Source organism: Elgaria multicarinata, chromosome 9, assembly GCF_023053635.1.
Source record: "Elgaria multicarinata webbii isolate HBS135686 ecotype San Diego chromosome 9, rElgMul1.1.pri, whole genome shotgun sequence".
NCBI lineage: Eukaryota > Metazoa > Chordata > Lepidosauria > Squamata > Anguidae > Elgaria > Elgaria multicarinata.
In genome coordinates, this window is record NC_086179.1 from 21,294,821 (window position 1) to 21,319,159 (window position 24,339).

Here is a 24,339-nt window from a genome sequence, read left to right on the forward strand (position 1 = left end):
GTCAAATCATTGGTCTATATAGCTCAGTGGCTGCTAGTTGTGGGATTCCATTTCTTTGGAGATGCCAGGGATGCAACCTTGGACAACCACACAAAGGACTATTATTATGATTATGATTATAAAAGAAGAAGCTGTAAAACCCAAAACCAAACAAAGCCACATCAATATAGTGTTCCCAACAGTGGAGGCTGGTGGCTCCAATGTCAGCAGTGCAGTGAATCCACTCTGGGTTTCATTCTGAACCACTCAGAACTCTAATCGAGCTATCCATTAGAGTTGGATAATGTGAACCGCCCAGAGAGCTCCGGCTATTGGGCGGTATAGAAATATAATAAATAAATAAATAAATAAATAAATCCAAGGTGTGTAGCTCTGACTCCGGGTCACCAGCCTCCACTGGTTTCCATTACATTTCGAGACTTTCTTGTTCAAGGGAAATTGGGCGAGTCAGAAGTGAGGGTCTTAAACGGCTGCTTGGAAGTTTTAGAAGAAACTTAACAATTTCCCTTGATTTTCTCAAAACCTGTCAAGTGACCCTGTGTGCCTTAAAGTTCTTGGCTCATCACTAGAATTCCCTCCAATACCGAACTTGAGTGAACCTATGTATATAAATTTGGAAGTGAAACAGGGACACCTCAAAACAGGTTTGGATGTCCCATGTACGCAGAAGTATATTCACAAAGAGAAAAGTGTTGTTGTTTTTTAAAAATGGGCCAACATGGTCATGTTGCTCCCAGGACATACGAAACTATCAGGATGTCAGTTTTCTTGAAAGAAATGCAAATAAGGAGGAGAGGTAAATGGTCTGCTTGAATGCATAACAACTAACAGTAGCCTGGAGGGAGAGATGCATTGTGAGGTTAACTCCCCCTCCCTATAGTATATGAGGGGGTTTCAGAAGTAGCAAGGCCACTTTCTTTTTTTCCTTTTTCACCCTCTTGAATTCTCCTTTCCCTTTCTGTAAGCACTCAGGTTTGTGGCTGGCAGCTGACCCTTTAGGGGTATGTGTAGCAGATAAGGGAAAGCGGATAGAAAAAAAGGGTCTTTTCCCTCTCCTCCTGAATTTCCACACCCCAAGGTCCAAAACAACTCTACAAGTCCCTATCCAAAACTGCTTTGAACAGGAGCACTCCCTTCAGGAGCAGACGATACTCCGCAATAATTTGTTGCAGCACCCCACTGGTTACTGAAAGAGAATCATCATCATATTGGAAGGTTGAAATCTATCATGATTGTTCTGATAAAAGGAAGGAGAAACAATCTTTGGTTATACAGTAGATATAAAATATTATTTGGATGCAACGTCCTGTGTGTGTTGAGCTCTTTCTTTTTCCTGGAGGCAGTCTCTGCACATAAAGTCCATATAGCTAGTTGATGCAACCACGTACAAAAGTTTAGAAGAAAAGTCAGAATATTCTCCAAAACACAGGGCATTAAAATACCAGCAGCAAGTAGCTTTCCTTTTGATGGTTCTCCGTTGCTGCACAGGCTGTACTTTCATTTTTGTTGTTGTTGAGTGACCACAGTAAGACATGACTTCTCCTTTGCTCCAATACAACGCTTAGGTGGACTCAACAGATAAATGTGTGAACATCAGTGTTGTTAGATGACTCTAAGTTTGAGGAGCAGGAGCAGCCTAATTTCTCTCTTAGCTCTCTTAATATCATTAATAATTCCCCATCAGTAACACTGGAATATACTTCCCAAGGTTCATGGCTGAGGAGCTAGTAAAGCTGAAACCAAAGAGAAATTGGGCACTGTCAAATGTGCACACAAACAGTGAAGGGAGAATTTGGCATTTGCGTGTATTTCTACGCAGATGGCTAAAGGAAGGGGGGAAGTTGTAAGGGGCAGTGGGAGAGAACTCCTTCAGCAAGGAGCATCAGAAGTCATGTGTAGTTTATTGTACAGCCCTGGGGGGTGGAGGAAGGAATGTGGGTTGGGCAAAGTCTAGAATTACACCATTGCAGAATAGGTTTTTTCTTCCATGCTTTAAATAGCCAGCACCTTTTTACTATTGCTTTCACGTTTCCTCAGTCAGCGAGATCCTGACAGCTCATTTCTTAAGGTAACAACTTAGTTTTGTATTTTCTCCTCTGCTGCTTTCAGCTATATTGTAAACATAAGGTGACCGGTGTGTGTGTATTGCTTAACAATTTTCATTTGGAAATGTATCTTTGTGCATCTCTCTCCATTACTCCCCCTCCTATTTTTTAAAATATGTTTTCTTCTTGCTCCTTCTGACTGTGTATTTGAGTTCAAGGTCCGAAGACAGAGTGCTTGGTTTTCTTTAGAAAGAGATTGGCGATTTGATTGAGAGAATGAATGAATCAGAGGACTTGAGTTTGACAGGGTGGGGGCACAATCAGCGACTGACCAATGGTTGATGCTCTCCGTATGAGTCATACCAACATCAAATATTCCCCTGAAGCATATAGAGTCGATCCAAAAGATCCTTTTCAACATGTAGAGAAGTGGCTTATAGTTAGGCATGTCACCTGCATGGGCGCAAACTAGACCAACGTGCATTTTTAAAGATACTTGCATGGCGGTGTGGGGAAGAGAGCCAATATGGCATTGCATTATCTAGGGAACATCCTCTAGTTTTGCCAGCATTTAATGAAACATTTTCATCATAGAAAGAACACATTCTTTGTGTCTGATGTAACTATAGACCCTGAAGTATGACAACCAGATTGGAAAAGTTTTGATGTATTAAAATGTCTCAAAAGATTGCATGCAACGTTTGGCTGACCATATCCCTTAAACGAATAAAACAGGTGTATTCTCACCGGCTCCTTCATTTGTCAAATCCTGCTCTCTCCTCTCCCAGTTGCAGTCTCTCAGGTGCTATGCTTAATAAAGGGGCAACGCTTTGGAAAAAGACCCATTTCTGATGTAGAGGAAACTTAATAATTCAGTGACACAATGCTAACCCATGGTTTATGTAATGCAGGTGTTGTTCAATTTTGGGTTGTACTATTGTGTGAACCCAACTACACAAGCAAAGCATGGTTTGTTAGCCACAGACAACCCAGAAAGAGAACCCATGGTTTGTTGGGTTTTGAATTCTGGGTTGTCATTACATGTGAATCCAGAGCCATGGGTTGTTCATTGACTGTTTTGTAGGCTATGGAGGTAGTGGCAAAATCATAACAGCCACTCTGCATGCCTGTACTACAGCACCACAAAAGCAGTTGGGATACAGGGATGGAGTGGACAAAGGAAGAGGGACAAAACCCACCCAGGGACTGAGAAAACAAACCGCAATCTGTTTGATCATCTTCTATACAAACCCTGGGTAGGGCAATAGACCATGAGTTAAATAAATGAAGGGTTAGTGTTATCTCTACACAAGATCAGTGTGTGGTGAAATTTCAGAAATCATAATATGATTGGCCATAGCTACTAGCTGAAGCCATAAGGTTTCAATGAGTGATCTGCTGGGCTTGGCTAGTTTTTACTAGTCTCTTCCTCTAAAGATTTCTTACATCCAATCGCCATCCTTTATGCTCTTCAGCCTTTCACAATTTTCAGAACAGCCTTTCAGCACTTGATTAAAAATAAGCATGCAGAAATGTCTGATTGCACTAGTAGTTTTCCCAATTGCAGAATTGTGCCTTATTTTGAACTTTGTACCAGCGCCAGTTCCTCCCCCCCATGAGGCAAGGTGAATCCCCTGCTTGGGCATGAGGGGCAGTGAATCGTGCCCCCAACCGCTGGGATAGTCCCTGTGGGCACTGCTGCCACACTGCCCTCCTTTCCCTGCTGCGACAAATCCCACAGTGGGAGAGCAGCAAACAAGTGGGGATCCTTGGAGGAGGAGCAGCTCCCCCCTCAATCGCTCGCACTGAGTCTGCTCCCAAAGCCAGAAACCAGGAGGCCCAGGCTGTCTGGAGAGGCTGCCCACCTCATCCTCTCGCTTTGGGAGAGGGCTTGGAATGTGAGATTGGGCACTGTGGAAAGGCTGCCTGTTTTGCCTGCCTGCCCAATCTCTTGCTGTGAGGACTGTCTCAAAGCAAGCGATTGGACAGGTGGCCACTCTGGAGATGTTGCCTACGCAATCTCTTATTCAGTGGGCTCTCTCAGAGCAGGAGATTGGCCGGGCGGACTATCCCATCCCACCTCTGCCACCATATTGGACCACTTGATCCAGCCCAGCCTGCAGCCTGAAAACTTCCAACCACTTGCTAGGCAATTGATCATAACCCACATTAATTGATCCTGCAGTCTAATCAGTCCATATAAAGCCCATACATTCTGGCTTGTACAAAAATCCACATAAGTGTTTTATTTCTCTACCCCACTCCCCCATCCCAAATAAAGTTGTGGGGGGAGCAAAGGTAGAAGCTTCAGCACACAAAGAAACCCAGATTGTCTGTCTCTTTTGCGTGGCATAGATACTCTGCTTTTTTCTGTAGCAAAAACAATTCCAGTAGCCTTGCTTCCTGGTGCTGAGAATAATCCCATTTGCCTTCTGCTTCCTTTTGATTTAATGCAAATGATATCCTTGTCTGCCAGACCTTTGGCGATTTGTTTTCAATCTAAGCCCTTAAATAAATGCCAATAAACCACGCTAATAATTCCATGAGAGAGGGGTCTTGATGCTACAGTGTACATGTGATGCTCTCTGCCATGGACAAGTTTCTTAGGGTTGACATGTTTCTTTCAATGTCAGGCTCATGGTCAATACATTTAAGAGAGCCTTCACCAACTTTCCCCCCCCCCAGATGTTTTGGACCACAACTTCCATCCTTCCTGACCATTGGTCATGGCTGACGGGAGCCAATCATAAGAGCATAAGAAGTCCCATGCTGGATCAGACCGAGGGTCCATCTAGTCCAGCACTCTGTTCACACAGTGGCCAACCAACCATCAGCCAGGGACCAACACGAGAATGTGGTGCAACAGCACCCTCCTACCCATGTTCCCCAGCAACTGGTGCACACAGGCTTACTGTCTCAAATATTGGAGATAGACAACCATCAGGGCTAGTAGCCATTGATAGCCTTCACCTCCAGGAATTTATCCAACCCCCTTTCAAAGCCATTCAAATTGGTGGCCATCACTACATCTTGTGGTAGTGAGTTCCATAATTTAACTGTGCGCTGTGTGAAGAAGTACTTCCTTTTATTTGTCCTGGATCTCCCACCAATCAGCTTCACGGGATGACCCCATTGGGTTCTAGTATTTTGAGAGAGGGGGAAAAATGTCTCCCTATCCACATTCTTCATACCATGCATAATTTTGTACACCTCTATCAACATCTGGAAGGTACTAGGATGGGGAAGACTGATCTAAGGCAACAGTGTGCAGTATTTCTGCCCCCCCCCCAAAATCTTTCTGATGCTCTTTTCATGATGACTTGCCTGCCAAGGAAACACTGCATGTCTGCCATGGAGCCCCGGCTGCTTGCAGGGGGTTCTGGGGCACATTCTAGGATGCCCGCTCAGTTTATATGGGGGACAGACCAGGCCTGTTGGGTCTAGCTGTTGCCCAGCTGGAACTGAGAATGTCCTGTAGAACAGCGACCCACAAACGTCTGGTTTTCTGAAGACAACTTGAAAATTATTTGGTGTCTTAATGGCCCCCTTAATAAACTTTGTTCTACAAATGAAACCATATACCTAACTCATTTATTAAAAAAATCTTCAGTGCCAGCATCATTGTCAAAACCAGTGCTGCATTATGAAAAGCTCCGGCCTTAGGTCAGGCTGCTGAGAAGGACCCCTTTAATCTGACATTGGTGTGGTCTTCTGTGAAAATCACGCCCCCCTAGACCTTCTGAACCTGTCTGATAATCCAGTCGTGGCCCAAACAGCCTTGATCTCTGACATAAAAACAAATAAATCAGGCGTAGGGCTGAGAACAGTTATACTTGACTCAGAACAGTCAAGTGTGCAGCCGAGAACAGATATTCTTGACCATTATGCAGTTCACCAGTGGTCCGTGGACAACAATTTGAGAACTTCTGATCCAGAACATACCTTACATCTTTAGCGTGGCTGGGCTGAAAGGCAAGAGTGGGGATGGTGATGGGCATGTTGTCTCTCACGACTGATTTTCTCGGTGAGAAATCACCCAAGGAAATCCAAGAGTCCCAGGATCACATTTGGAAGCCATGGGTCCAAAAACATGTGTACTGGCTGGCTGGCTGCTGGGCAGGAGCAATTGAATGTGACAGATCCCTGCAGTGCAACTAGCGCAGCTGCCTTGGAACTTAAACCAGCAATGTCTAAAAGAAGTGCAGATTTTGAGGGTTAGGTTGAGGGAGGAGTGGGGTGAATGTGCTTTGGAGCATGACTGGTGATGTGAATCCAATCTCTGAAAGCAGTGTATGTAAATCCTGTTACAGAGCTATGGAAGGTACAGGTTTGTTGAATAAAATGGGGTGGGTGGGTTTGAAACCTGGAAGCAGTTACAGCCAAAAAGTTTACGTTTGGCTACAGTCCTGCAAATGGACGTGCTTAAAATTCTATTGATGTCAATAGAACTAAACTGCCTTGACTCGTGTGCAGCATTGCAGGCCAAAGTTGCAATCCTGTGCACATTTACTTAGAAATAAGTCCCGGTGCACTCAATGGGACTGACAACTGAATTAAAAGGAGAAAAGGGGCTTCAGATCAAGCTGCAGGTCATGTCGAGGTTTTAGTGCTTTAACCTTAAGGGTAGAATTTACAAGCTGCTAATTCTGGAATAACCTCACTGATACCATCAATATTAATATTTATATTATTTTGCTATTGTATTCTAAGCTGAGGAATCTTGGTTAATTGAGTTAGCTCCTTGCCATTGCAGAAGCCTATGGGTATGGGGAATCTTATCCCTCCCTGTTTTCAATGCAATCTTAAATATATCTACTCAGAAGTAAGTCATGTTATGTTTAATGGTGCTTATTCCCAGTTAAATGGCAATAGGATCGCAGCTTTGGCCTGCAATCCGCCCCCCTCCCCCAGGCACAGTCCAGCCAGAGTTAAGCCCTTTAAAGTCCCATTACTTTCAATGGGACAATTATGCACATGCTTACAGTTCTTCTGTCAAGAATTAAAAGGCCTTCATTTTGCATTGTGCCCTTTCATACCACTTAAGCTGGGCAAAATGCGGGATACAAATAAATCATCATCATCATCTTGAGATATCAGTTGGCAACAACTGCTAATCAGGTGCAGGAAGGCAGATAAGAATACTTGCTCCTTTTCACTATGGATTCTGTAACTGCTATGAAAGAGATGATGTTACAAACCACCCAACGTGAGCTGAATTACTCTGTAAAATGGGATTTGGAAAGTGTTTTGGTTAAACATTAACTCCCCATTTGTAGTCATCTCTGCAGCAAATTTTCAGAAATGAGGTGGGTCCCTTTCCTTAGGTGCTGCTGCCCATTTATTATGGCCACCATGATATGGTGGCCATAATAATGCTGGTGTAGTGGTGAATCTAAAAGTGGGGGGCGCATTTCATGAACATTTTCATCCCCGCAAAACACACATTATCCTTGGGTGGTTTTTTTGTTTGCAAGGAGGTGATTTGGATAGGAAATGGGAACATATTTCCAACTGGGAATTGCCCTACCTCATCCCAATCCTGTTGAGTTTAGTTGACTAGCTGGAGCACAACAGCTAGCCAACTAAGCTGTGTGGGGATGTGTGTTTAGATGGATGTCTGAATACATATCCACATTCCTATTCTGCCTGAACTAGTCTTGCATAAGTCTGCACGGTACTTGTGGGCAACAAAGCTACTTTGAATCAGCCCAACAGCCTAGGAACTAAGGTTGAATTTCCTCTTTGCATCGTGTGTTACCCTGCAGATATTGTGTGTGTGTGTGTGTGTGTGTGTGTGTGTGTGTGTGTAATGGCTGCAAACAGGCATTCAATTTTAGACTTAGGTTAGATTGGATTGTAATTTATATGTGGTCTTTCCACAAAGATGGCCATGTTCAAGGCAACTCACATTCTGCGAAGTAAATGATAGCAATACATTGAAATGTTAATTTTGTTGTTTATTCGTTCAGTCGCTTCCAACTCTTCGTGACTTCATGGACCAGCCCACGCCAGAGCTTTCTGTCGGCTGTCGCCAGCCCTAGCTCCCCCAAGGTCAAGTCTGTCACCTCCAGAATATCATCCATCCATCTTGCCCTTGGTCGGCCCCTCTTCCTTTTGCCTTCCACTTTCCCTAGCATCAGCCTCTTCTCCAGGGTATCCTGTCTTCTCATTATGTGGCCAGAGTACTTCAGTTTTGCCTTTAATACCATTCCCTCAAGTGAGCAGTCTGGCTTTATTTCCTGGAGTATGGACTGGTTTGATCTTCTTGCAGTCCAAGGCACTCTCAGAACTTTCCTCCAACACCACAGTTCAAAAGCATCTATCTTCCTTCGCTCAACTTTCCTTATGGTCCAGCTCAATGGTGTCAGCAAAAACAAATTGGAAACCTAATGTCAACATCAATAATGATTAACTAATTTCTTAAAAAGCCGAAACCTCTACATAGATATTTAAATCTATCCAAACGAAAGCACCGCTGATAATTAGCCCAGTAATGGGAATCTTCAAAAACCCAACAAACTGCTTTGACAACCTACCTCTGACCCAAGTTGCACGCTTAATTCTCACATGGGGTAATCTCCTGCGTCATGCATCCAGGGCAGGATCTACACTAGTGCTTTATAATGGTATTAAAGTGCTTTAACAACTGTTGGGGCCCAGGGCACATTTCTGTTTACCGTTTTCAAACTGCTTTCAAAGTGTTACATCCTGCTTGGTGTAGATCTGGTCCCTGACACACTAGGAACATTCTCAGTGGCCGTGTTCAGAAGACACCTTAAACCACAGCTTTAACCACGCTGACTAAGGGCTTTGCTAGACGTGCCGGCTTATCCCAGAAGGGAGGCGGGGCGGCAGTGCGCTGACGTTAGCGCGCACCGCAGTAGCTTCCAGATGCCGGACGCGCAGGGATGTCGGATCCCTGCAGCGTCCGCCATTTTTTTTTTTTAGTTTAAAGGGGCCGCGTGCGGCCCGAAGACTGCGGACTGGTAAGTCCTTTTTTTTAAACGGGGGGGGGGAAGGATGGCAAGGGGGGATGGCAAGGGGGGAGGGCGGGTGAGAGAGCGCTGCGTGCCGCCGCCTGAGCAAGCAGGCGAGCGGCACTTGCCCAGGCAAGGCCTGGCATGGGGCGGCATTGCCCGGGCAAGCGCCGCTCGCCTGCTTGCTCAGGCGGCGGCACACAGCGCTCTCTCCCCCGCCCTCCCCCCTTGCCATCCCCCCTTGCCATCCTTCCCCCTGCCCCTCTCTTTCCCCCCCTCCCGGGCCGATGGGCACAGCGCTTGTATGAGCGCTGTGCCAGGTCTGCGGCTTTTTGTGGCTACTCGCGAGTAAGCGAGTAGCCGCAAAAAGCCGCGCACCTTCCTAGACGTTTCGCAGCTCCGGCCTGAGGCGACTTTGCTTATGGCGTGTTGGAGGAGGCCTCAGTGCGGCCTGGGCCCGGATTCCCCTGTGCGTCATCTGGACGCACAGCAGGGAAACCGGGTCTCAAGGCGCGCTAAGGCCTCGTCTAGCAAGGCCCTATGGCAAAAAGCCTTATTCACTGTGGTTAAAGGTGTCTTCTGAACACAGCCAGTGTTAACGACTTATTGCTCCTTATCCAGGACTTAATCCAATGTCTCCCTCAGCCCGAATGCCTCTTTCCTTCCATAGAGTGCCTTCCAGTTGCAGCATCCTTTTGATGACTTCTAGGACTGAGGCCAGTGGAAGAAGACAGGCTATCAGTGGCAGCCAGAGTGTGTATCTTCATCATGTACAATGGATACATGTTCTGGGCTCACTTTCAGAAAAGTAAACAGGGTTGCAGCATTTTCACAGAATTGTTTTTACAAGTGAAATAAGTTAAAATGAAAAGGGGGAAGTAAATAAACAAAATACCTGGTGGTGTACAAAATATCCGTGAATGCTGGCTGAAAGGATGCTCTGTGAGAAACCAGAACATTTTGCAATGACTCTCTTAAAAAATTAAGCTGTCAGTGTTCTTCTAATCCAAAGTAAATACCTCCTACCTCAGTAAAGTCTATGGGTACAGCTTGTGCACAAGGAACATCAACATCTCCTGCTGTTGTAAGCAAGGCATCTGTGGTGTGAACCTTTGAGAGTGTCCCTGAGTTTGTCTCTCACTTCTGTTCCAGCTTGAATTTTGATTGTTGTGAGCAACTACAGTGGAGGGGAGAAAGGCGGCCCTGATCTTTTGAAGGTGGAATGGATTACAGAGTCCCCGGGGCAGCTATCAATGGAGAACTACCTGTGCAGCCCACTGGGGAAAAGAAGAAGAAAAAAGAAGCAGCGAAGGAAACGTTAGAACGAGACCACTGGAACAACAAGCTAGAATATGTGCTGTCCGTGGCAGGGGAAATCATTGGTTTAGGGAACGTCTGGCGATTCCCTTATCTCTGTTACAAGAACGGTGGCGGTAAGTGCGGCTCTTGTTCTAGCAAATTACATCCATGCATCCAACTTCTCAGTGACAAATCTCTCCCCCACACACCCCGATTCGAGGAGCACTCAAGCACTCAGCCTTGCGCTCTGCAATGTTATACCCTTGGCAGCAAAGGTGTACCTATCGGCGGCTCTTTTTTCAGCATACAAAGCACCTCACAATGTTCATACCGTTTATCCTCATAACAGCCCTCCCACCCAGGTTAGGGTGAGACAGAGAGAGGCGAGGGGGACTTGAGCAAGATGACCTGGGGGCTGTCTAAACACAGGGGAAAGCCCCATGGTGGCTGTGGATCTGCACCGCGTCGGTTAGATGATGCAAGTGCAGCTTTGATTTGAAAAAGTCATGGATTTGCCCTGACTTTTTCAAATGGAGTGCCATCAATATGGTGCTTCTGCTATGTGCAGAAGCTCTGGGGTCAACTTGGGGATAGAGCTTGGTGGGAGGCGGCCAGTGATTTGGTCACCTTCCACCAGGAAGAGGGTGGAAGCAACTCTGGGACCTGGATGGCTGCCTAGAAACCCCGCAGTCTCTCCTCAGTGTCGGGTTACTTGATGCCACCCCGGAAGAGGGAAAACATGGGGCTGGAGAAGATGCCAACCTGGCTACCCCCTCCCTGAGTTCTTCCCAGCCTTGCTCAAGGCTCTCTCCTCATTACCTTGCAATGACCCTAGTGTGCTGGAAGGAATTAACATACAGCTAGTTGCTTGCAGCATTTGCCCCCGAGAACCAATACAAGGAGGTGGGCCATCCTCCGATTGAAGGATCGCATCACACATGGCGCAAAACAAAAATGTCAATGCAACTATAGAGGTCTCTGATTTTGGTTTGAAGCAATGGGAGATGGAAAGGAGAACAGTTTTAAGACTGGGAACATGGTGATGGTTAAACAGTTTCCACTAGTGGTGCTATGACCAAAATCAGATACCACCACCACTCACAGCTGTTTGCAGTTTTATAACTGCCAGGGCCCCAACTGGGCCTGCTAGTACTAGAGTGGCCACGGACGCATCACCAAAAAAGAAGACTCCAATTTGCATGAGATTTGCATGTGCTAATTTTATATATTGATGCAAATTTAGAAATCATTATAATTTAACTAGAAATGCAATACTTCTCACTATAATGAAGATGACTGACTAGGTGACCTATGTGCCTGCTCAGTCTGCTGTCCAGGTGCAGTTGATGGGCAGCTTCAAGGCCCCAGATGGTTTTTTTTTTGTTATGGTTCTTTGAGTTTAAACCAGCTTTGGATAGACAGTCCATCAAATAGAGGAGTGTGCTCTGTAAAGTAGGATACCTGGCCATGCTAGCTGACACTGGTGCCTACTCTGAGCCTGCTGTGGCAGGTGGTGTGCAGCTGTGAGCCACCATTTAAATTTCCCACAATGCCCCAGCACGTCCAATGTAGTGTTTTTCTGGATAATTATGAGACATTTGAAACAGTGGCTTCTATTTGTCTGCCATCATCGCTGCCTGGTAGGCCTTGGCACGGGATGGGGTGGGGGCTTTGATATAGGACACAGCCATGAAGGGCACACTTACGCCCTGAACCCTGAAGCCAGCCCAGGTTGGTTATATGGCTGTCTTGCACTGAGCAGGGGGTTGGACTCGATGGCCTTATAGACTCTACTATTCTGTGATTCTTCAAGAAGATGCACTCAGGGCCAAGCTACATGTCACATTAAGCACAAACTTTAAAAGGTATGCTTAGCTGGTGGTGCCTTTAGCAAAAGCCACTGAGAGGGCTGTCTGAGCCAGACCAGGGCTGTGGCACATGCTCTTTAAATTTGCACATGCTCTTGCAATTTGGTTCAGCTTCCCACGTCTGGGAGCGGGGTTCAACTGGGAGAACAGTTAACTTCCTCCTCCCTATTCATCATAGTTTTGATCCAGATCAGTGCTCCCCTCCCATCACTTTGCTAGGAAAGAGCATGGTCAATAGTTTTGGCCTTTAGCTTCAGTAGTAGAGCAAAATTATGTGCCTACAGACCATTCCCTTGGCCTACTGGTTTCCATAATGTATAGCTTAATTTTTTTTCTAAAAGCAGGTTTTGTTGGTTGTCCCTTATTTTAAGGTGTTTTATTCCCAATTGCCCCTTGTTTAAACCTGCAGCCATTGAGAAATATTGGAATATGCTGTGGCAGTAGGAAACCAGTGTGTAAGATGAAAGGGCGTATTGGTGCCATGTGATGAAATCTGAGAAATTTAGCTTCCTTCTTGTAGAACTAGCATGTTTTAAATACGTTATTCATGTCCCACCCCCTTAAATGCAAATGCAAGAGAGTTAGGTGACATGAATCTGATACAGTATGTAACTTTTATTGGGGAGGAAAGGGAGAAAATCCCTCAAGTTGGAAAAATACATTTTGAAAGGTTTCTCTGTTATGAATTTTGCCGACTGGGAATACTATTAGTTGTTAGGATAAATAAAAACACTTAGCATTTGTATAGTGCACCAAGTGTTTAAAGTGCTTCACCTGTATTATCTCTAGTGTGAAACAACTGAATTGCAGCTCATCAAGGAATTCAATTCTGTTGCTCCGGGCTTGAATGAAGACAATGGCTTGCTATCCCACTACAGGTGTTTAATTAACAAAGCAAATCTACGATGAATGAACTAAAGAGTACTAAAGAGGGCACCAATTTGTATAACATGTCATATGTTGTCTGTATTCACATTTATATGTGTAGGTGCAAATTTAGAAATAATAACTCCAACTTAAATAAAAATAGAAGACATCTCACCATAGTGGATAAGAATGACTATGCATAGCTAGACAGAAAAAAGCTCTACAACTCCCAGCATGCCCCAGCCAGCTATCATGGCTGGGGCAGCTGTAGGCCTATTTTTTGTTTAAACTTGTGTAGGATTGTGCCCTAAGCGACCAGTGCCTGCTCAGTCTTCTGCTATCCAGGCTTTAACTGCAGATGGATGACTTTAAGGCCCCTGAACTCCCCTTCTGATGGTTCTTATTGTGACTTTAAACCAGAGCTGCAGCCTGTCAAACAGAGGACACCTTCAAATAGAGGACTCTCCAAAATAAAGGATTGTCCTCTGTAAACTAGGACACCTGGCTTACCCTATTCTATACCACATATTACAGCTGTAGTGATGGGCACTGTACGTATTTTGCAGAATTTGAATAGTCTCATCCTGTACTTCTTGCATTCCAAGGTCATTTCACCCCACTGTCTACCACTCCGGCTACTCTACACCTGTGTGTGTGCGCATGCAAACTGAGGATTACCCTGCACGCATCTGACGAAGTGGATTCTTGTCCATGAAATCTTGCACCATAATAGATTTGTTTAATTTAAGGTGCTACAGGACATTTGTACAGACGGCACGCTAAGCCAAGGTTAGGCTGGCTTTTGTAGCAAATGGTTAGTGAGTGTGTTTAAACTTTGATTATGTAGCCACCATGGTTAGGAATGGTTCACATGACATGGTAAGCCATAATGTTTAGCTCAAAATGCTTAACGACCATGGCTTAACATGTTATCCGAACAGGGCCACTACGTTAGTACTCTTAACAGCAGCTCTGAAAGTTAGGCCAGTATCGCTGTCACATTGGGGGATGGGGGACAAAGAGCTTGGTTACATGTTATGGCTGCTTATGAGGGAACTATCTGGCTGTAATTGCTTAGAATCTCAGATGTTCAATAAAAATATTTTTTTTAAAAAAGAATCTCAGATATAACCCCCATCCCAAACATGCTTATCTCAATAGGCAAAGAAGACTGAATGACTTTGAAGCACTGGCTGACCCCTTTGTCTGTCTTGGTCTTCTCATGAAAAGAAAGTAGCCAGACCAATCTAATCATTAGTAGGAATGGATCCTTGTGTGAGGGGAGGAGCTAAGTTGTCCTCTCATACTGGCAGGTTGTTGTTGTTTTTCACCCATCTTTTGCAGTGAGGGCAGTATTACCTCTTCCCTCAGATAATGTTACCTCACATAGTGAATGAACATAAGAAGAGCAACGTTGGATCAGACGAAGGGTCCACCTAGTCCAGCATTCTGTTCACACAGTGGCCAGCTCAGCTGTTGACCACGAGCCCACGAGGAGGATGTGAGTGCAATAGCACCCTCACATCCATGTTCCCCAGCAACTGGTGTACATAGACTACTGCCTCTGTTACTGGAGGTAGCACATAGCTATCAGGACTAGTAGCCATTGATAGCCTTCTCTTCCAGGAATTTATCCACCCCGCTTTTAAAGCCGTCCAAATTGATGGCCATCACTGCATCTTATGATAGAGAATTCCATAGTTTAATTATGTGCTGCGAGAAGAAGTACTTCCTTTTATCTGTCCTGAATCTGCCACTAATCAGCTTCATGAGATGTCCCCGGGGTTCTAGTATTTTGAGAGAGGGAGAAAAATGTCTCCCTACAGCATGCATGATTTTGCCCACCTTTATCATGTCTCCCTTTACCCTCCTTTTCCCCAAGCTAAACAATCCCAGCAGTTGTAACCTTCCCTCATCGGGGAGTTGCTCCAAGCCCCTTGATAATTTTTGTTGCCCTAAAGTGATCCTAGATAAGGAAAGAAAGGGGGAAAGCTTGCCAAGATGTCATTGTTCTTGCTTGGTTTTTGGTGGGATGAGGGGAACTCTGTTCACATGAGAACTAAAGTGGGTTAGAGACAGGGACGCACATGCAATGTCCCTAATTTTCCACCTTGAAGGGAAAGGTCTGAAGTATTTGCTTGAACAGAGGTAGGAGCTTCCATGAAACATGAGTGTTATGCTCCCTTCGGACTACCCTGCTCAACCCAAGAAGGTCAGACTGAGGGGACAGGAACATTGGGGGTGGAGTTTGTGTGAGAGCTCATGTCCTCTCCTCATGTGAGTAGGATAAAATACTATAAACATATAACATACTTTAAAACTTTTACAAGCATAAAAGGTCTATACAAAACCAGAGTAAAAGCCAGCAACAAGATCTAAAAATATAACAAGAGATTTAAAACAACAAAAACTGAAGAACTTAAAATGCTTGGAAAAATAAAAAGGTCTTCACAATAACATAGGAAAACGAAATATATAAAAAACGTACGTTTAAAAATAAATAAAACCAAAGAAGGAACCAAGATGAAAGCCAGCAGCAGTGCAAAGGTCTAAAAACACATTAAGGTAATAATAATAATAATAATAATAATAATAATAATAATAATAATAATAATAATAATAAAAACTAAAAGGGGAAAAGCACCGAAAAGATCACAATAAAGGCTCTTTGGGGAGGGGATTCCATGACTGGGGTGCCACAATTGAAAAGACTCTCTTTCGTAGCCACCTGCTTCATTTCATTTGGTGGGGGCACCTAGAGAAGGGCCTCTGAGGATGATCTTGGAGGCTTGGCAGGTATAGACAGTCTTGGTAGGCAAGGGACAACCTGGTGATGGGTTTTGGTGCCACATGAGACATTCCCATTTATTTATTTATTACATTTTTATACCGCCCAATAGCTGAAGCTCTCTGGGTGGTTCACAAAAATTAAAACCATTAAGAACATAATAAAACATCCAACAATCTAAAAACCCAAATACAAAATGCAATATAAAAAGCACAACCAGAATAAAACCACACAGCAGAAACTGATATAGGATTAAAATAGAGAATTAAAACAGCAAAGTTTAAATTTCGGTGTTAAAATACTGAGAGAATAAAAAGGTCTTCAGCTGGCGACGAAAAGAATACAGTGTAGGAGCCAGACGGACCTCTCTGGGGAGCTCGTTCCACAGCCGGGGTGCCACAACAGAGAAAGCCCTCCTCCTAGTAGCCACCTGCCTCACTTCCTTTGGCAGGGGCTCACGGAGAAGGACCCCTGTGGATGATCTTAATGTTCGGGCAGGTACATATGGGAGGAGGCGTTCCTTCAAATAACCTGGCCCCAAACCGTTTAGGGCTTTGTATGTTAGTACCAGCACTTTGAATCGGGCCCGGATCTGGACTGGCAGCCAATGAAGTTGTAAAAGGACTTGTACAACTTGAAGTTGTAATGTGCAGCTAGGTATCTCATTTCTCCTTAATTAAAAAGAAAGGGAAAAAATGTCCAATGGGGAGGCAAAACTTAGCTCTTCCTTCCACAGCACAATTGGAACAGCCTCCTCATGAAGTCAGAATGTTTACATTAAAAAAGTCTCCAGTGGTGCCAACATGACAGCGATGTCACAGGTACTATCCCATTAGTGCTCATGTCATGAGTGAAACTATTCTCTACAAAGGAAATTATGTTAGGGCAAGAATATTAGTTTTTTTTTCCCAAAAGCAAAAACTGTTAGGGGCAGGCTTGCTAGTAAACAACATTTTTCCTCACAACAGAAACACTTCCTGGGGAACCTGGGAACAATGTGTAGGTGGATAAATGATGGCTGCATGTGAATTTCCCCCCTGCTACCTCAGGACTAAATAGCCACATTTTCTAGAACAAGGGCCCATAATTCTATTTCGACATAAAAAAAAATAATGTCAAGGAAATGTATTTATCCCTTTCTGTACCTTTGTTACTGGTGAGATAAGTTGCAGTTCTGAGATACAGGTGTTCATCTCAACCAGTTATCTTGAAGTAAAAATTACAGTAATTGTCTTCAGTAGGATTTTAAATGAAAAGAATTGTATAAAATGAATAGTTGTTTTCTTCAGTTAAGATAATCCCTAGGCTTTTGTAGTATTTTATAGAGCACGTTTCCTTTTAAAATACTTCAAACACTCAAGGGCAGTGAGTCGCTACAATATTCCTCTGCCCCGTGTGTTTGGTGTGTGTCTGTGTGTTCTGGAAAAACAACAACAACAACAACAACCTAAAGACTGAAGTGGGAATTATTCTACTTGTTCTGTTTTTGAGAAGTATTTGTTTAATCTGACTTTTCAGAAACCTGTAGGAAAACATGTTAAGAGGACTCATAATGCATAGAGTCCTTGGTGAGTAGGTTATGAACTCTGGCCTGAAATCTCTTGGATTTGCCTTACAGGTCTACCTAAACCGCTTTCCCATCCTGACAGCATGAAGGGGATTAGCTAGTTAGCTACTTTCACACTGGCTTTCATTTTGTTTCTCTCTCATGCTTGAGAATTTTATTTTTGAGGTGGGATTAGAGGGGGAGATTTTTTGTTTTTATGTTCATGGGTCTGGAATGTTCCGGAATTTGGGTTTGCTTTGGGTTCCTCTTGCTTTTTTGGAGCACCTGTACTGAATTCAACATGTGTTAGGATTGCAGATCTAGCCTTTCAACAGTTTCCCCATAGCCTTCCTTCATAGATTCAGAAGTCGAGAGAACTGCAATATAACTTTTTCACTCCTGGGATGGAAAAGCAGACACAACCCCCTACAGATTGGATTTGGGCATGATTGGCTTTTTGAAGCATTGGGACATGTTGACACTTAGGGTGCTTTTAGAGAAGGCCTTTATGATGCCACCCCCCTACATCATTCACAGAATTTTGTCGTAGATGTTGTATTCTACTCATGAGCCTCCTGTGTTTTCTTACAGTGTCTTCTATCTTTTTCCTTAGTGCTGCAAATCCGTTAAAGGGAAAAAATGGAACAGGTGCTGTCAGGGTTCCACCTATGACTTGGAACCTCTGAGCATCTCCTTAAGGATCTCTGCCTCCCTAATAGTCCCACCTTCCTTCTTTTTATCTTCCCCTTCCCAGTAACATGGGATTTAAGCTGTAGAAGTGGTATGAATGGTATACCAGATTCTTGAGTTTTAACATAACAGTTTACTAGTATATTAAAACAACCAAATTTTAAATATAGGTGTTTAGACAAAAGAGCTGAGTGATACAAAGGCATTAAAAGAAAATAAAAGTTGCAAAATGCAATCCCTTTACCCTAGCTGCATTTAGGCTTTTCCAGCTGCTTCTTCCTCATGCTCTCATCCTTTCCTGCTCTCTCCTCTCTGGTTCTCTCACTCTTTTATATTCTCTTTCCCAAAACAGAAAGTACTGTTTCAATCTTGAAGAAATGAAACTTAACTGGGTGAAATGAAACGTAACCAGTGAAATGAATATTAGGCCTCAGAACTTCACAGCTGTTTTCTGACTGCTAATATGAGGAGCTTTCCATCTGGAAGCACCAGGAGGGTTGTAAGATTTCAAGATTTCGCTGAATGTTTCAGGATTTTCTCTTTTTCAGGGGTGCTTCCATACAGAGAGCTCCTAGCGCTAGCAACCAGAAGGCACTTTGTAGCTGTTCCATCTATTTTTTCTTAATGCAGAAAACATTTTAAGGAAGAAGAAAAAAGAATGAAGAAGTGGTGGGAAAACAGGGCAGGTTTTCAAGTAGAAGATGACATCCTCTGGACCCCTTGCAGAAATCTGTGAATGAGGCCAGGTGATGGCATCAAAAGCCTCCTCTGGATGTTCCCAGGATCTCCTCCACAAGCAGCTAATTCTCAAGCTTGAGAAACCAGAAGCCAAAGGGGAGGCTATGCTTACTGGGCCTTCTTCATATTCCAAAATTTAAACCACACCCTTTCGCCAGGATGTTTTGCAAGACTTAGAATGACCCTTCAGAAGACATGCTAAGCCAAGGTGGTTAAGCATTTTGAGCTAAACATTATGGCTACATAACCATGGTTTAAACACGCTCACTAACCATTTGTTGCAAAAGGGTTAGCAAACAAAACATGGCTTAGTGTGTTGTCTGAACAGGTCCTATATCTGTCTGTTTGTCTAAGAGAGAAAGTGAGTGAGAGGGACACCACTAAAGCACAATATATTTTGGAATCCCACCACTGTGCGCAATAATCCTGCATTACTGATAGTGGCTTGATTTCTCTTTAAAAAAATTATCACATGATGACAGATACATTCTACCCTTTTTCCATTGCCCATCACCTTTGAGATCCCATGCTACATGCCTGAGTCACAAGGTCTGAGCTGTAACAAATGTATTTATTACATTTATGTGGCCTCGCATCAACACATATAGGCTGGGTTCACACAACACACTAACCCACCATGGGTTATCGTGTTGTCTGAATGCATTGCATTTTCTGCAATGTGGCTTGAGGGTTATTATAACCCATGCAGTGTGGGTTATTATGCTTGAACAAACCACCTTGAGAACCCATGGCTTATTATGGGGTTGGTCAGGGTGGTTAACAAGCAACTCTGTGGAAAATGCACTGCATTCAGACAACATGATAACCCACCCTGAGGAAAAAGTGCTGCATTCAGTCTACATAATAACCCATGGTTCAACAACAACAAACCCACCCTGGGTGGATTAGCATGTTGTGTGAATCCAGCCATTATCTGAGCATCTTACAGAGCAAAAAGCAAAACAAATACAATGTTAGAAATACTTTCTTGAGAGTCTCTAGGAAGTTCAGTACTTCTGACTCAGTGGTGTTGTGTGCGTTTGTGTTTCTTAGTGTCACACTCCCATCTGTACTACCTGCTGCTCCTCTGTTTAGAATCAAGTCCAAACAATGACAACAGCACAAAGAAATACGCTATTGAGGCCCAACTTTTTGTGTCTTTGCTTAGGGTTAAACAGTTAATCATTTTAATGGCAATACTCAATGAAAACACAACATGGGGAAACATTAAAAAATAACATGATTCATCGCAGGCAACATTAAAAAAAATACAGCTATAATTTTAGCATATTTCAGACACAGTCAGGGTCTTTTCTAGCAATTATGTGAGCATCCAACCAGGTTGATTCTCTTCCATGTAGGGAGCACTGCGGCACAGTGCACGCTGCTGGTCCCTTCACCCACGCTCATCCAGGAATGGAGGAGAAATTTGTTTGGTTTGCATGTTGACATGAACTGACATAATTTGTGCTTCCCGAGCTAATACACGAACAGGAATGCAATTATCCTTTCGTCTTTGCACATCTCTGAAACTTGCAATACAGTTCTTTGATCCAAAACTGCATATAAAAATGTGGGCATTAAGGTAAATAGCACAGGAAAAGGCACATATTAGAGGAAATCACTTGCAAAAAATGCGTATATTGGATAAAATGCAGATGAATTTTCGAGCATTTATTTTAAAACAAAATGCAAACCAATACGGAAACCAGATGGAATGAACTTGTGTTTGGAAAAATGTGAACGTTACAGAAAACAAAAGAGACAGTTTTGTCCATTGGTCTGCTGCCTGCTACGGGAAGGAGAAGGGCTCTAACTTTGCCCCAGTGGAGGGTGAGGATGATGATGAAGGAACCAGCAAGAGTAAGGGGAGTAGGAGATGCAGCGGGTGCATTCTCTCCTGGTGCCCCAATACTTTAAAAAGAGAGAGGCTCATTTTTAGATGAAGGCCCAGCAACTCTAAGCCTAAATCTCTGGTTTTTCCAGAAACTAACGTATGTCCAAGGATAGTTTTGAGTCAGGGTGTTTTGGTCTTGCTTTTTTCTTTGAGAGCTAGGACAACATAGCAAAACCTACAAGCTCCCTTCCCGGAACTGGAAGTGTGGTCTGAGTGTGGTGCTGTGAATATCAAAACAAAAATAAAACAAGGTTACACACACGTGCTTCCCAGTACACTTAAACGGAATAATTTCTATAGCATTAACACTGCAGTCTGGTTTACTACCAGACCATGGGACTCTGGCATCCTAGTAATGCACCTGGAGGTACCAACACCCAGGTTCAGACTGGATGCCCACATGGAACCCTGTATTGGTAAGATGTTTTGGTTGTCCATTTTAAAAACATATCTGGCAACTTATTTAAAGAAGATCTTGGATGACTCCTTCAGCAAGGAGTGGTAGGAATTTCCCTGTTGGTCCCAATTGATTGACCTGAAAGAGCTCAATCACTTCATTGGAGGTTAATGGCTCCAATGTCAGTGGGGCAGTGAATCTGGGTTTCAGTCAGAAGCATCAGAACTCTAAAGGAGCTATCCAAGGTGCTGAACCATTTTGGAGGGTGGGTAGAGTTCACCACCTTGGATAGCTGCTTTAGAGTTCTGACTAAAACCCGGAGTGGATTCACTGCCCCACTGTCATCGGAGTCCCCTCCACTGCTACACTTGAAAAGTATACACCTATTATTATTATTATTATTATTATTATTATTATTATTATTTATTTATTTATATAGCACCATCAATGTACATGGTGCTGTTCAGAGTAAAACAGTAAATAGCAAGACCCTGCCGCATAGGCTTACAATCTAATAAAATCATAGTAAAACAATAAGGAGGGGAAGAGAATGCAAACAGGCACAGGGTAGGGTAAGCAGGCACAGGGTAGGGTAAAACTAACAGTATAAAGTCCGCACAACATCAAGTTTTAAAAGCTTTAGGAAAAAGAAAAGTTTTTAGTTGAGCTTTAAAAGCTGCGATTGAACTTGTAGTTCTCAAATGTTCCGGAAGAGCATTCCAGGCGTAAGGGGCAGCAGAAGAAAATGGACGAAGCCGAGCAAGGGAAGTAGAGGCCCTTGGGCAGGCGAGAAACATGGCATCAGAGGAGCGAAGGCAATAGTGTGGGGCAAACGAGCGGGGCAATAGTGTGAGATGAGAGAGGAGAGATAGGAAGGAGCTAGACTGTGAAAAGCTTTGGAGGTTAACAGGAGAAGTTTATATTGGAATCTGAAGTGAATTGGAAGCCAATGAAGAGATTTCAGAAGCGGAGTAACATGGTCAGAGCGGCGAGCAAAGAAGATGATCTTTGCGGCAGAGTGGTGAACAGAAACCAACGGACTGATGTGAGAAGAAGGAAGGCCAGAGAGAAGAAGGTTGCAGTAGTCCAACCGAGAAATAACCAGTGCATGAACACGCGTCTTGGCAGAAGAGACAGACAAAAATGATTGAATCCTGGCAATATTATACAGGAAAAAATGACAAGATTTAGCTACTGCCTCAATATGAGGAATAAAGGAGAGCGAGGAGTCAAATATAAAGCCAAGACTACAAGCTTCCTTGACCGGAGTAAGCGTAACATCATTGACAGTAAGAGAGAATGAGAGATGAGGAGAAGGTTTAGGAGGAAAAACAAGCAATCCAGTCTTTGCCATATTAAGTTTCAAACGACGATGAAGCAGCCAAGCTGAGATATCTGAAAGACATGCCGAGATACGATCGTGAACATCAGGAGAAAGTTCCGGAGATGACAGATATAGTTGTGTATCATCGGCGTACAGATGATATTGGAGGCCATGAGATTGAATAAGCTTGTCCAAGGGCAACATGTATAAGGAAAACAACAACGGGCCAAGCACCGAGCCTTGCGGAACCCCTACTGAAAGGGGAAAGGAGGAAGACGAGTTGCCATTAGCCAACACGCTGAAGGAGCGACCCACTAGATAGGAGGCAAACCAGTTATAGACAGAGCCACAAAATCCAAGGTCATGAAGGGAATCTAAGAGAAGATCATGATCAACCATGTCAAAGGCTGCAGTTAGATCAAGGAGAATAAGAACGGAATAATGGCCTTTAGACTTGGCAGTAAGGAGATCATTGGTGATCTTAGTAAGGGCTGTTTCAGTGGAATGCAGAGGACGGAATCCAGATTGAAAAGGATCCAAAGCAGAGTTACTAGAAAGAAAGTCAAGACAGCGAGAGTAGACCGCACGCTCCAGGATCTTTGAAACAAACGGCAACAAAGAGACAGGTCGGTAGTTAGACAGAGATAGCCTATCAAGAGTAGGTTTCTTGAGAATGGGAGAGACTGTAGCATGTTTAAAAGCAGAAGGAAATGAACCAGAGGACAGAGAAAGATTAATAATATGAAGCAAGGAAGGGAGGATAGCAGGAATAAGATTAATAAAGACGCGAGAAGGAATCGGATCACGAGAACAAGTGGAAGGCTTCGAAGAGCGCAGTATTGTAGACAGTTCATCCTCTGAGACTGAAGGAAACCCAGAGAAATTTGCAGGAGGAACTGACAGATGAGGAACAGGAACTGGAAGAGGAGCAGAGCTGGCCAGATCAGAGCGGATAGTTTTGCAAATTTACCTGTTGGATAGGTCATTGCAAGCAGGTGTTGTCCCTTGCAATGCCAGCCTCGTATAGACTTCAGGACAGGGAGCTGGGTTCATTCCAGTCAGAGCTGAAACCGTTATAGTGATTTAGGGATGTATTGTGTTTAATTTTAATTTTTCAGTCAGTAAAATATTGGTTTGATATTGGAATGGATGGAGGTGTTGAAAGAGGGGCTAGCACCGAAGTCCGAAGAACACAGTACCTGTCCAAAAGTACTATCAGGAAAAAGGCTTAGAAATTGCTTCAATTCTCTCATTTTCCAGATGCAATTGTGGTCCTGTGTAAAAGGGGAAGGATTCTGTGAACAGTCATGTACTATGTGATATAGATTCGTAGGTACATCTTTTTTTGATTTTGGATGGCATCAATTTTTTTAAAAAAAATTGTATGCTTTTTTTTAATGTTTACTGTTTTTAACTTTTGTAAACTGCCCAGAGAGCTTCAGCTATGGGGCGGTATATAAATGTAATAAATGAAGAAATAAAGAAATATTAAATACCATTTAATATTCGATTTTGCATGTCATCTATTGCATATAACCAAATTTTAACTGCTATTACATGCCAGCGGTCAAACGCTTTCAAATATGAAATTCCATGATATATCAAGCATCAAATAACATCCCAGTATCAAATAGTGAAGTTAAGACTGGAATTAAACCACAGATATCAACTACAGCATAAGTATTTGGCAAATGATGAGAGTATTCTAAACCTATCTGAAGAATATTCAATGTTTGCAGAGGCAAATTTTGAGGCAAATATTTAGGGAACTGATTCATTTCAGCTCTCAGTAGAAAGGCCTGCTTTGTGGCAAGGGTTAAGTTAGATGGCTTTTTGGTTCCATCCAATTTAATAATATAAATGAAAACTGAGTTGTGTTTTATTAATGCAGTCCGACTGTATT

The 24,339-nt window shown here is 43.5% G+C and overlaps 1 protein-coding gene across 1 annotated transcript in view; it reads left to right on the top strand.

Moving 5' to 3' along the window:
* The first annotated feature begins 2,007 nt into the window (after window positions 1-2,007).
* The window catches only part of SLC6A13 (solute carrier family 6 member 13), a 70,200-nt gene continuing 47,868 nt past the window's right edge, over window positions 2,008-24,339 (top strand). The window contains exons 1-2 of the mRNA XM_063134429.1: window positions 2,008-2,068; window positions 10,175-10,455. Of these exons, the coding sequence (XP_062990499.1) occupies window positions 10,245-10,455 (211 nt within the window). The 5' untranslated portion in view covers window positions 2,008-2,068; window positions 10,175-10,244. The remainder of the gene's footprint in view (window positions 2,069-10,174; window positions 10,456-24,339) is intronic.